This window comes from Hemicordylus capensis, chromosome 12 (genome assembly GCF_027244095.1).
Source record: "Hemicordylus capensis ecotype Gifberg chromosome 12, rHemCap1.1.pri, whole genome shotgun sequence".
Lineage (NCBI taxonomy): Eukaryota > Metazoa > Chordata > Lepidosauria > Squamata > Cordylidae > Hemicordylus > Hemicordylus capensis.
Window position 1 is genome coordinate 1349409 of NC_069668.1, and position 13892 is coordinate 1363300.

At 54.1% G+C, this 13892-nt stretch overlaps 1 protein-coding gene across 6 annotated transcripts in view; it reads right to left on the bottom strand.

Annotated features, from left to right (window-relative positions):
* Positions 1-1860: 1860 nt before the first annotated feature.
* The window catches only part of LOC128335922 (AP-1 complex subunit beta-1), a 44215-nt gene continuing 32183 nt past the window's right edge, over positions 1861-13892 (bottom strand). For all 6 annotated transcript variants that reach the window (XM_053274841.1, XM_053274838.1, XM_053274835.1 and 3 more), the window contains 8 exons: positions 11382-11423; positions 10548-10694; positions 9594-9739; positions 8821-8950; positions 7158-7242; positions 6534-6620; positions 3779-3933; positions 1861-3670 (listed from right to left, as the gene is read on the bottom strand). In XM_053274841.1, coding sequence (XP_053130816.1) covers positions 3596-3670; positions 3779-3933; positions 6534-6620; positions 7158-7242; positions 8821-8950; positions 9594-9739; positions 10548-10694; positions 11382-11423 — 867 coding nt within the window. In that variant the 3' untranslated portion in view covers positions 1861-3595. The remainder of the gene's footprint in view (positions 3671-3778; positions 3934-6533; positions 6621-7157; positions 7243-8820; positions 8951-9593; positions 9740-10547; positions 10695-11381; positions 11424-13892) is intronic.

Sequence of the window (13892 nt, forward strand, 5' to 3'; positions counted from 1 at the left end):
ACTTTCAGATCCGCTCAGAACAGGGACTCGTGCATGAAAACATAACTGGGGCTCCTCCGCGCGGAGGTCCCTCTCCCTTGTAGAGATGCATGGCCAAACGATACAAATGCATCATTAGCACTAACGGGTTATTGCCACCCCTTTAATTAAGAGAAGCAACAGGGAACGCTGTCTCCTCCAAACGGAGGTATTTAGCGAAGTTGTAAATGGATGCAAAAAGTCGCTCTAGTCGAAAGGGAGATTATCTCAACAATCATTACAAGAATGGTTTAATAAGCGCGTGCGTAGGATGTGGCTGATTTGGGTACAGTATAGCCTCTTATTCCGAGATGGAAGTTTTCCCCTCCCTCTGTTTATAACTTGGCTGAACAGCTACTGTAAACAGAGTTTGGTTTAGGGGAAGGTTGCGTTGAGAAGTAACCGGATAATATACACAAGAGCTTGGAACAGCACTTAGTGGACCCAAACAATGAAGTCGGTTGTTTTTGTTATTATTTTGGTGAGGTTTTAGGGTGTGTGCTTTAAGCACTTTTTGTGGGTTATTTTTACCTAATGGCACAGCAGGGAAATGACTTGACTAGCAAGCCAGAGGTTGCTGGTTCAAATCCCCGCTGGTGTGTGTTCCCCAGACTATGGGAAACGCCTCTATCGGGCAGCAGCGATATAGGAAGGTGCTGAAAGGCATCATCTCATACTGTGAGGGAGGAGGCAATGGTCAACCCTTCCTGTACTCTACCAAAGACAACCACTGTGGGGGCCATGACTCAACGGCACACTTGACTTTTACACATGGGCTTAACTGTCAAATCAAATTGTGCAATAGCTGTGCCTTACCGTGTATGTTTCAGAGCCCTTGGAAAGGGATATTTTATGCCACCGATATTAAACACCTCTAGCTTGTCTCACTTTATCGCTTGAACTCACCATTGTGGTGAAGCCACCTAAGCAACTCATTGTCCCCCAGATTTTCCCGCGTCGACTACTCGGTGGTGCTGGGTGGTGGTTTTGAAATGTAAAAACAAGGACAAAAAACGTTTGTCGTTAAGTCTCTGCAGTCGGGGGCGGCTTCAACTGAGGACTCGTGCAGAGGCGCACAGACCCCCCCCCTGCCAGGGCAGAATTTCCCAGGGCACCTCTTTTTCATCTTTCTAACGCAGAGACACAAGAGTGCCTGGAGTGCTGAAAATGTCCATGGCGGTCTGCTGCTTCCAACAGCCATCTTTTTAATTTATCCGTTAAATAAATAAATAAATAAATAAATAAATTGCTCGGGGCGGCTCTTAAAATTAATCAGATAAAACAACATACAGTGCAAAATTAATTAAGAGTAAAAGCAGGACCGAGTTAAAACCAAAGAGGAATGTTAAGTCAAAAGCCCGTCAGATAGAACATTAAAAGGCCTCTCTACAAAAATGGGTCTTTAAATGTCCGTTTAAAAACCTGAGGAGCACAGCGAAGCTCTTACGGGAGGGCAGGCCAAAGCCGAGGGGTCACCACCAAGAAGGCCCCGTCTCTAGTCCCCGAGGCAGGAAGTGGCCTTCAGTCATTTCCCGTCTCCTTCAGGGTGGAAAACAAGATGGCGGCAACCACAACGCTGTGGAATCAGACGCTGCCCACAGAGACGCAAGAAGAAAAATGACAGAGACGCCCTCCACTGCTCTTTGCCTGGATGTCAACTTTCGCTCGCCAATGGCGACCGGGCCAGTGGCGAAGAACTCAAGACTGCTTGGAGAGAGATCGGGCATGGGTTGTCAAGACCCCGGAGGAAATAAGGACCGTATGAAACCTGGGACACCTCCCGCCGCACTCCCTGGTGCTTCTGATCTGTTCCTGCCCTGGAAGAAAGACGCCACGAGTGGCTAATTTGTGTAAAGGACATTTATTGATGATACAAGGCAAAGCTTCGCCTTCCCCACTCCCCGGGTTCAATGTGTCCGAGTGATGAACGGCAGCGATGGAAGCAAAAACAATGAAACTATCAACCCCCGCCCTCCTTCCCCAACTCGACACCACACTGCACAGCATGCAGACGACAAGACACGATACGGGACGGCAGAGAGAACACGGACACAGGGAGGGCACTTCCAGCATGCCAAAGGCTGTGGCTGCCATTTTGTCGGGATTGTGGCCACGGACGCTTCCAGAAGGCGATCCTCGCCACCCCCTGGAGTCTCCTGGTCCAGCGACTATGACTGCTGTCCCCCCAAAATCCGACACTTTCAGGGCATTCTAAATTCACCGCCGCCCCAATATTTGAGGCGGAGATCCACCTGGAGTGTGTGGATGACCCCTTTGCCTAAGAGGAGGCCTACCTGCCAACCCCACCCCGTCAAATGCGGCTCAAAACCGGCAAGATCCAGAGATTCAGTGGTGACGGTGCGCGAGCCGGTCGGATCTGCCCGACCGACTCGAGGATGGAATCGCACCAGCGTCGTCTGTGGCTGAAATCGTATGGCCCTTTTTCTCTTCCGCGTCTCCCCAACGCTGACCTTGGCTTCTCGGCATCCCGGGAAAGAGAGGGAAAGTGCGCCCTCCCTCAGAAGAGGGAGGGACAAAGTGGAGTCGGGCACTGGGAGGGCATGCAGGACTTCAACGGACCCAGGATCTGCCCTTTCGGGCAAGAAGGGAGGCAACAAGGGGGCGGTCAGAAAAGCAGGCTGCCGAGAGGGAGAAACAAGCCAGCAAGAAAACGGCCAATTCATAACGCTAGTGGTTGGATCTGGCCGCCCCAACCAGGGGCCTGAAGGAAGAGCGTGTCCAACATCGAGGACCCGAGAGGAGGGGCAGGAATAGGGGGCCAGGAAAAAGCTGGTGCTTAGGAGCACAGAGCGGGGCTGGAAGGCGCAGTGATCATGCCGGAGCCATTAGCAGCCACCTCTGAGCTTCCAGTGAAGAACGAGGGCCCAATCCACGCCCGGGTTGGTTCCCGCGAGAATCGCAGAGCTGGTCGGCGCCAGGTGCTTCTGCCTCGAGCTCGGCCGCCTCAAACCCCCCAAAATGACGATCTGTCGGACGTGCGCCGATACGAACGATACGAAGTGCGGAGTGTGGCTCTCTCTGGGGCCGCTGCCTACGCAGCGAAGGGGCGTGCGCTGAAATGAGGGTGCGCGTTAGAAAACATCAACTAGAGGCCTAGAGTGGTGTCTTTTCCTTTTTCCCCTCTCTTTTTAAAAATAGAAAACACGAAGCCTTGGCACGAGATGAAGAAAGCTCATGGGAGGAAGAAACAAAACGAACAAGGACAGACGCACAGGACCGCCGGACGTGGGCGCGTCGTGAACGTGGCTACAAACTTCTCACAATGCTAAAAGTATCAAACAGGACATCCCCCGACGGTTACCGGCACGTGAGGACACTACTGGCTACCTCGGATCCGAAACGCGGCGCATCGGTCCGGGACCTTAGACACAACACAGAGCTTGGTTTCCTTCCCCCGCGCGCCCCCCACCCGCATCGAGAAAGAGACAGACAGAGAGAGAAAAAGAGAGAGAGAGAGAGAGAGAGAATGCACCAGCAGAAAGTGGCCAGTGTGTGGAGGGTCAACCCTGCCCCGGATCCCTGCGCGGCGAGGTGGCGGCGGAGGCAGCTTTGTGGGTCAGTTCTTCAAAATGGCGTCGTAGACCTGGTAGACGTACTGCGAGACTTCCGGGGCCCGGCATTTCAGCGAGAGCTGCGGAGGAAAAGAGCACACCGATTACAGAGGAGGCACTGCCTCACAGCGGGTCTGGAACCTCGGTCCGTCCACAGACTGGCAGGGGCCCGGTGAGTAGGGTCTCACCGTGTAGTTGGGGTTGCCGGGCTGAATGCGCAGTTCGGCCAGGATCCAGATGCCGTTGGTGAGCTTCAGGGACTGGTACAACATGTCCTGGCCTTCCACGTTCCTCTTGGCAATGGTGTAAACGTTGTTGTTCTGGAGTTTGCTGGAGACGGTGTCTTTGGAGAAGAAAGGAAAGAGCATCACGTTACGGAGGCTGAACCCACCGGACGCTTCCTCCGATCCGGCAGGGATCCGTTCCAGTTAGAAGGGAAACCAGACAAACGCGCGGGGGAGGATGAGCAGAACCTCCACCTTCAGGAGCATGGCAACAGCCTTCTGTTAGCAGTGGCTTCCTGCACAGAGCAGCGGGTCAGACTAGAAGACCTCCCGGGGACCCTCCAACTCTACCATTCTGATTCATCTCTCCCCCACTCACGCACCCCCACCCAAGCAGTTCTTATTAGCCTTCACTGGGTTCAAAATGACAAGAAAGCAGATTTAGGCTCAACATTAGGAGGGATTTCCTGACTTTTAAGAGCTGTTGGCCAGAGGAACAGTCTGCCTCATGATGGTCTGGCCTCTCCTCCAGGGGAGGTTTTTCAAAGACAACAAGCTGCCAGGAAAAGTGCCTGCCGTTTTCTGCCGAGATGCAGGCGTCAAGGGGCCGGGTCTCTCTGCGTCCATTCGCAGGGAGTGTATCGAGCCCCCTCCCCGCCTCGGGTCCCCTCGCGCCAAGGCTGATGCTGAGTTGCTAGGCAACGCTGCACTGGCAGCGTGGGGTGCGCGCACGCGCGCGCACACACACACACACACACGGCGGACCGGCTCAGCCCACGTGACTCGGCAGCCTTTATAAACAGACGCTCACTCCCAGCTGCAGCCGCAGCGCCGCTCAGAGCAGACGCAGGCCGGGTCAGGAGCCAGAGGGGGCCGCCCTGCTGCTGGCTTGCTGAGGAGCCTCAGGCGCTGCCGTGTACTGAGTCAGGCCCTTGGTCCAGCCAGCTCAGGATGGCCAACACTGGCCGGCAGCGGCTCTCCACACGGTTTCAGGCTCTCTCCCAGCCCCTACCTGGAGCTGCTGCTGCCGGAGACTGAACCTGGGACCTGATGTGTGCAAAACAGAGGCGGTGTGGCCCCATCCCCTAGAAAGGCGAACCAAGGATCCTCCGATCCAACTTTGTACCCGAGTTGCTGCTCAGCCTGGTGGCCTCCCACCCTCCGCCCACAAATCCCTGGGAAGCGACAAAAGCGACGCAGATTTCCTAAAGACCCCCAATTTCAATCCCAAAGGGCACAGATTTGGTTTCTATGGCGCTGGGCTTTTGTTTCCCTCGTTCTCCGTGCCGGCTCCCGCCAGCTGGGCTTTCTGTTCCCTTGACGCGGCTTTTACAATGTTCCCCAACGCAACAATTATCGCCACGCACCCGGCACCGGCGAGAGGCCCTGCCGCTTCGGACGTGGGAGGGCCACACAGTGGCAGCTCCGGGCTTGGGAGCCAGCCAACGCAGGCTCCCGTTCCTCGCTTCGCTGCCGCTTCGTTCCGATCCGAACCGTCCCGATGGACTCGGCCGGTCAATTGCAGGTTGACAGGTCTCCCCCCGCCCCCTCTGGCAAGCGCATGGCCGCCCTCCGCCGACAGCGTGGCACTTGAAACATGCCAGAAAGCCGCGCGTGGAACAATTAAGTCAACCACGCCTAGGCAGCGGCCTCTGTGCTTCTTGCAGCGGGGATGCCTTCTGTGAGATGTCAGAAGCGCTGCACCGAGAAGGGAACCGGGCGGGGACGGATGCTATTTAAAGCCCCGGGGCGGTGAGCGTGGAAAACAGGTGCAGGGAAAGAGTCTTCGTCGTGATTCCTCGGGGGGCCTTGGAAAGCCCCCTGGGTAGATGTGGTTGTTCTATACCGCCTTGCGATTGTTTTTCAGGGAAGGGGGCACATAAATTTAACAATAAAATGCCGGGAGCTGAACTTGGGACCTTCTGCTCAGAAAAATTCTGGCCTGAGTCCTGAGAAGCCGCTGCCAGTCAGGGCAGACAACACTGAGCGAGCTGGCTCAACGATCGGACTCAGCAGACAGCAGTTTTCCATATCTGAACATAATCCCGTTTTGGGGGGGATGGGGCCATCGCTCAGTGGAAGAGCCTCCGCTTTGCACGCAGAAGGGTCCCCAGCTCAATCCCTGACAGCATCTCCGCGTCGGGCTGGGAGAGACCCCTTCCTGAAACCTAGGAGAGCTGCTGCCAGTCAGTGCTGACAATCATGAGCGCAAAGGACTAATGGTCGGACTGGGTAGGCAGCAGCTTCTCATGACCTGAGGAAGGCACCTCTCCAAACTCCCGCGTCCCCAGCAGCTCACTTATCTGTGTCTCCCAGTTTCAGAATGAGAGTGCTGGAACTTATCTATCTAGATCGCAAACCTATGTCCACATACACACACCCCCAATACAATTCTGGCCGTCTGCAACACTGCTCAGGAATACTATCTCTTTTAAATAATTCAGACCAACAAATGGCAGACCCTCCAAGCCAGGCGGCGTCCAACCGGGGGTCCCTAGACGATGCTTGATTTAATTTTTAAATAATGGAATGCTGCTTGAGTGCAGGGACAGGACATCTGCCAACTTCTTTTGGCACCCACCCGAAACTTCCAGGCCGGCGGGAGCAGCGTTTCGGCTCAGCCCTGCCTGAAACGCCGGCTCCTCCAAAAGGGCAGGGCTCCGAAAAGGCACGGGTGTGTGTGTGTTTTCCCAGAAACCACCTCGGGCTCTCGACTCACCGGCATTCAGGTGGCATTCTTTTATTTGGAACTGGAGCTCGTTCTCGTTCGGGATGTCCTTCCACGTCGCGAGGAAGACCTGGCGCTCTGCCGGGGGCCGGAGAAGAGAAACACATGGGGTGAGCTTTCTGTCCTCTGTGACGCTCTTCAGACCTGCCTTTCCCCCCCAAGGCATGGGAGGTCCCTGGGGAGGGGGGCTGGCTGCTTCCCAAGGTCTCCACCCAGACTGAGAGGAGATCTTGGGCCTCAGATCCCAGCCATTCTGCAGACCTTGGACTACAACTCCCATCCTCCCTGGACGCGGCGGCTGATGGGAGTTGTAGTCCACCATGGGCAGCCCTGGCTTAAAGATCTCGGGTGCACACGGAGGGAGGCGTAATTTGTGAAGTGAAGCCGTTCACCCGGCAGGAAGTTTGGCCCTGGAGGGATGGAGGTTACCAAAAACGGAAGGGTCTCCTCCGTCGTTTGGTGGCTTCCTCTTGCCTCTCTCTCTCTCTCTCACCTAGCCCTCGGGGCCCTTTCTGTGCCGGACGGTTGCGGATCTTCCAGCATCAGCACAAGCGGTGTCTCCACTGGGACGCCCCAATCCCCCGGGGTCAAAAGACGGACCGAGGCACGACTCACCCATTTTGCCGTCCTCAACGAAGAGGACGTTGAGGGGGATGAGGCAGCTGTAGTAGAAGACGTCAATGTTGTTCTTCACCGCTACCTGTCCGGGGGGGCGGAAATATATATATGTTATTTCTCAGCGTTTTATCCTGCTTTCCAACCAAGCTTCGATCCAGGGGCGATCCGGGAAATTACAGGCCGGTTAGCTCAACGTCCCTTCCAGGCAAATGGAGGGAAAGCATCCTCAAGGATAAAATTGTAAAGCACCCAGAAGAACAGGCCCTGCTGGGAGTGAGCTGGCGTGGCTTCCACAAAGGGAAATCTTGCCTCACCAACCTTTTGGACTTCTTGGAGTGTGTGGATCAAGGTGATCCAGTTGACAGAGGATACCTGGACTTCCAAAAAGCTTTCCACAAAGTTCCTCATCAAAGACTCCTGAGGAAACTGAGCAGTCATGGGATAAGGGGGCAAGTACATGTGTGGATTGCTAACTGGTTGAAAGACAGGAAACAGAGGGTAGGGATAAATGGAGTCTTCACAATGGAGGGAAGTAAGAAGTGGGGTCTCCCAGGGATCTGTACTGGGACCAGTGGTTTTTAATTTATTCATAAATGATCTAGAAGTAGGGGTAAGCAGCGAGGTGGGCAAATTTGCAGATGATACCAAATTCTTCCAGGTAGTGAAATCCAAAACGGATTGTGAGGAGCTCCAGAAGGATCTCTCCAAACTGGGGGAGTGGGCGACAAAGTGGCAAATGCGGTTCAGTGTTGGCAAGTGTAAAGTGATGCACATTGGGATGAAAAACCCCAACTTCGAGTATATGCTGATGGGATCCGAGCTGTCGGGGACGGACCAGGAGAGGGATCTTGGGGTCGTGGTGGACAGCTCGTTGAAAGTGTCGACTCAATGTGAAAAAGGCCAATTCCATGCTAGGGATCATTAGGAAGGGGACTGAAAATAAAATGGCTAATATTCTAATGCCCTTATACAAGACTATGGTGCGGCCACACTTGGAGTACTGCGTACAATTCTGGGCACATCATCTCAAAAAGGACATGGGAGAACTGGAAAAGGTGCAGAAGAGGGCAACCCAGATGATCAGGGGCCCAGAGCACCTTCCTTATGAGGCAAGGCTACAACACCTGGGGATTTTTAGTTTAGAAAAAAGACGACTGCAGGGAGACATGAGAGAGGTCTATAAAACCACGCATGGTGTGGAGAAAGTGGAGAGAGAGAAATTCTTTTCCCTCTCACAATCCGCTCCTGAGAGGGATAACCCAATGAGATGCCCCTGGCTTCCAGCAACCAAGAATGGAGGTACTTTTTCACACAACGCATCATCCACTTGTGGAATTCTCAGCCACGAGATGTGGTGACAGCCAACCACCTGGATGGCTTGAAGAAGGGTCTGGATAACTTAATGGAGGAGAGGTCTAGCAACAGCTACTAGCTGGAGGGCTATAGGCCACCTCCTCCAGCCTCAAAGGCAGGATGCCTCTGAGTACCAGTTGCAGGGGAGTAACAGCAGCAGAGAAGACCTGGCACAGACCTCTTGCCTGTGGGCTTCCCGGAGGCATCTGGTGGGCCACTGTGAGAAACAGGATGCTGGACTAGATGGGCTTCCTTGGGCCCGATCCAGCAGGGCTGTTCTTCCATCCGCCAATCACGGGGCTCATACCTGGAGGTTGTTGAGGGGCTCCATCTTCATGACCGGTCCCAGAGTGTTGAGGGGAAGGGAGACGTCAATGCTCTGGTTGGGCATCAGCGGAGTGTGGATCGCCAGCGGAGTGCTAGGAATGACCCCAAAGCTGGGGGGCAGAGGAGAGAGGCAATTAAAAGCCCAGCCAAAGTATTCTGAGACTGACCAGGTTGAAAAATTCACATGCCATGCTCGACTCTGATACGGGGAAGGCAATCAAGTCCAATTACATAAATTTAGGTGATCAAATAGACAAGCTTCCCCAAGAGGTCACGATTTCGGCCCTCCTGCAGATAGGAGACTACAACTCCCATCATCACTGACTACTGGCTGCTGTGGCTGGGGATGATGGGAGTTGTAGTCCAAAAAACAGTGTGCTGTCCTTCTCTAGAATTATCTCAGTTGTTTGGGAAGAGTTGGGTCACCGAGGTAATGTGTATTTAGAATCACGGAAGAATAGAGTTGGGAGGAACCCCAGAGGTCTTTGAGCCCAACCCAAATTCTGCAGAAGGAAGAGTATCGGGGAAAGGGCCTCAGCTCAGTGGCAGAGCATCTGCTGGGCATGCAGATGGCCCCAGGTTCAATCCCTGGCAGCATCTCCAAGTAGGGCTGGGAAGGTCTCCTGCCTGAAATCTTGGAGAGCTGCTGCCAATCAGTGCAGACAATCCTGAGATGGAAGGGCCAAGGGGTCTGACTCAGGAGGCAGCAGCCTTCTATTATGAGAGGGCGCAGCAGGAATGCATCTGGCCGACCTGTTCTTGTTGAACTGGATGGCGAAGTCCGTCATGTGCTGCAAGGCCTTGTTGGTGAAGGTCATGTCCATGTAGATGTGCCCCAGCTTGTGGCCGAAGGTTCCGGAGATCTCCAGGCCTTTGGCTTTCACCGCCGGCAGCCAGACCTGCAAGGCAGAGGGGAATAGCGGTCAGCGTCTGGCACAGCCCGGCTCTACGGAGACCGGAGCAGCCCTGAAAAGATCTGGTTTCACGGGACAAAATTCTAGCCTAATGAGAAAGCTAAGAAGAGCTCTTTCCCTGGCAATTTAACACCTGACCTTGAAGTGCTTACAGCGGGGCGGGGGGCCTCAAACTTGGGCAGTGGATGATGAGAGTTGTAGTCCAACAACTCTAGGGACTCCAGGTTCAGAACACCTTGGCTTAGAGAGTCCACAGTGTGTCAATTACGTAATCGCCTCATATTATTTATATATACACATATACATACACATAAACACGCTTCTAATGTCTAATTTAGATTTTAGGAACTTGTCAGGAAATCCCGCCCATTCCACTATTTTTCTAACGGTTATTTAATATTTGGGTAATATTTGGCCCAGGTATGTGTCCTTAAAACCATCACATACGATTCCCTAGTTTAGCCTTCGCTCCACTTCCCTTCTGCTGTCATTTCCCTTACGGCAATGTTGGGTTTGTAAGCCCTTTGGGGCAGGGACCAAATTCTCTGCAAGACACCGTGCACGCAAACGGCACGGCCAAAAGCAAACCAAATAATATTCCCTTTCAGAGACATGGTTTGTAGAATCTATCGTGAATAACGACAAACCTTTTAAAAAAACACGAAAGGGAAGCGAGTAGAGAATAAAAGTATCGTAATAAACCCGTATCGTAGCGCACAGAAGAGTATCGTAATCTGGAACGAGCCCGCTGGAAGGAGGGAGATGAGAGCGCAGCCACGCTGCCCTGGCTTACCGCTTTGGGCGCCAGGTATCCGCCAGGGGCCATGCCGATGCCGGAGGAGAGTTCGAAAAGGTCGTTGAGTCCGCTGCTGACCACGGCCGGGGTTGGCGAAGGGGCGAAAGTGGCCGGCACCGAGGAGGGGATGAAGGTCTGTCCCACCTGCAAGGGGATTCGGAAGAAGGGAAGGCATTCAGATACATTTCAGAGGCCCATCAGATGCTGCCTTAGAATAGCCGGGATATTTCAAAGCACTCTCAGCGGGCTGGGGAGTGCCCGAGGACACCTTGGTGGGGCGATGCTACCCAACACGGCTTCATCCCCGCCACTGGCCCCCGTTGCCGTGTGACCGGTCTTGAGGCGGCCCCCCCAAAGCGCTTCCATCACCTGGGGCTCAAAAGGCCTCTAGAGGAGGAAGACGGGCAGAGGGAGGGAGCCGGTCTGCAGGAGATGAGCTCATCCCCTTCGCCTCCATTCAAAATACACGCAGACCTCAAAAACAGTCTGGACGGACCCAGGGCAGTGGAGGGACACACAACCCAGGGTTCCCTCATGCGGGGCCTCGATCTTGTGGGACTACACCCCCCATCACCCCCCCGAGACTGTGGCAGGGGGTGATGGGAGTTGTAGCCCAGCAATGTCCCATTTGCGGACCCCTGGCTTAGGATATGAGCGGAGCTGTGCTGGATTAAGTCAAAGCGTCCATGCACGCAGCAACAGCCTTCTCCTATTTTCGCTCCCACCCACCCCTCCCCGCATGACTGGTTTTCAGTGGTAGACTCTCCCTGAACAGGGAGGCTTGATTAAGTGGCCACTGCTACTGGCCGTTGATGAAGGGAGGGCACTTACTGCTGGACTGCCTCCGATTCCCCCGCCAAGGTCGCTGCCAAGCTGCAAGAGAGGAAGGGCGGAGAGAGAGAGAGAGAGAGAAAGAGAGAAGGGAAGGATTCATTTCAGCGAGATTACCAGGGGTCAGAAAATTAAGAGCACGCGCGGCTCGTGAGAAATGCTACACCACCAGCAGCCCCCCGCCAACCCACTTTGTTCGTCGTGAGCAAGGCGGGCACCCGGAAGGAGCGTAAATGAAGCGAGGACAGAGACAGCCACAAGTCTGAACCCAAAAAAAGTCCCCAGGAAGAAAAGCTAAATTTGGCCCCAAGGAGAATCAGGCACTCTGCGTCTGCAAGTCAACCAGCAGGATCCTCCCGCAATAACGATCCAAGCAGGAAGCAAGGGCAACTTAATGGGCCGATCTGTACGGTCTGTGTTACAGCGGCCACTTCAAAAGCAAACAAACAAGTTGCTAGTCCTCACGAATGGCGGAATCTCCAAACCTAGCTGAGCGGGATTTCCAGTGAGGGAATGAACCCTTGAGCACTCTGTGGGGCTAACGGTTACTCCCCTGACTGTTCTATTTCTGCCCTGCCCACCCCAGATAGGGTCTGAAACCCGCACAACACATCAGTAATGGAATCAGCAATGATGTCCAAAAATTCTGATTCCGTTACTGTTGTATTTTACATTCCCCCAGACACAGTCTATAACATTTCAGGGTTTTGTAAAAATGTGGCCTTACAGTAGATGTTCTCTTGCCAGCAGTATAGTATCAGCTCGCAAATCTGCTTATGGTCACCGAAAAAGTGGCAACGTGCCTGATTCCTTGGAATTGGTCTGAAACCACAGACAGTCCCAGACACTATAATTTTAGGGTTGGGGGGGTGGGGGAATGTTGCCTAATAGGCAGAGACGTTCTCTTGCCAGTGGGGATCTATTATGCCAACTTGAAAATTGGCCAGTCATCCGAAAAGTGGGAACGGGGCCTGATTCTGTTACCCTCGGAGTTGCCCCCAAGAGGCAGAGATGCTCGGGGGCTTTAAGGGACGTTCTCCAGTGAAATTGGGAGGGACGTCGGAGCAGGGAGCCATTCCCGTCAAGTGGCAAGCCAGCCCGCGGCTTATAGAAAGCAAACCCCCCCCCCAACAGCTTGTGAATAATTCTACATAATGGGGCCAGATGTTTTTATCTGCTTCCATCGGGCTGCGTCACCGAGCCAATAGCGAAAAGAGCCGCGGGCTGAGAAGCGGAGCTTGAAAGACACAATCAAGTTGGGCGTCTTCTCGCTCTCGCATGCATACAGCCTTCCCTGTGCCAGGCTCCGCAGATCCCAGAGAAACGGGAAGAGCTTCGAGGCAACCCGGTTCTCCACAGAGCAGGATGCCAGGACGGGGGCCCAGAGCGCTGCCTATCCAGGACTACCCAGGATTGTGGGGTGTCCATGCCACAGAATTCTCCCTCTCTAGGCATGGAAGAAAACAGGGTGTACAAGACCAGCAGGTGGTATCCAGTTCCTGGGTTCAGATACCACAAATGTGAACGGCAGAGCAACACCTGCCGCTGCCGTCTGCCGAGTCAGACCCTTGGTTCCCTCCAGCTCAGGACTGTCTGCTCGGGCGGGCAGCATTTCAGGCCAGAGTCTTTCCCAGCCCTACCCGGAGATGCTGCTTCGGACTGAACTGGGGGACTTCTGCATGCAAAACTCCCACTGAGCTCTCTGACCCCATCTCCGAAGGAGCATGTGGCATCATTTCCGAAACATCTTAGGAACACAGAAAGCTGCCTTATCCCGAGTCAGAGTCCAGCTCACTGACTGTCTTGTATCTAGCCAGGGAAGAGTAATTGTCCCTTTTCAGCCCAGCGTCACCCCCCTCCCCTGTCGTGGCTGTGGCTAGAGTCATCCTTGTGTTTCTCAGGAACACAGGAAGCTGCTGTTGCTGACTGAGTCAGACCCTTGGTCCACCTAGCTCAGGATTGCCAACCCTGACTGGCAGCAGAGCTACGGCCTCGCTGAAACGGATCAGACGTGCGCACAGGAAGCTGCCTTCTACTGAGGGGAAAGCATTTAGATTGCGTAGGCCAGGGATTCCCAACTTCGGGTCCCCCAGATTATGCTGGAAGGCACTGAAGGCCGCTGTGGCCCCAAAACAACTGGGGGATCCAAACTGGGAATCTCTGGCATAAAGGAATACCCAGAGAGGAGAGGCAATAGCAAAACCAGGCTGGAAGCAAGCACCGCAGTCAGGCATATACTGGCCTATAATTCCAGAGACTCAGGGCAGCAACGGAGGAAGTCCGTCCCCGAGTAGCCACCAGACGAGCCGGTGGCAACTGCAGGCAGACCTCTCGATAAAGATCAATATGACGAATATTGATATCCCATTTTCAACAAAAGCTCCCAACGCAGTTTAGATGGATATGGGTGAATAAATAAGATGGCTCCCTGTCCCCAAAGGGCTCACAATCTAAAAAAGAACCAGCAACTGCCACTGGAAAAATGTTATGCTGGGGACGGATAGGGCCAGT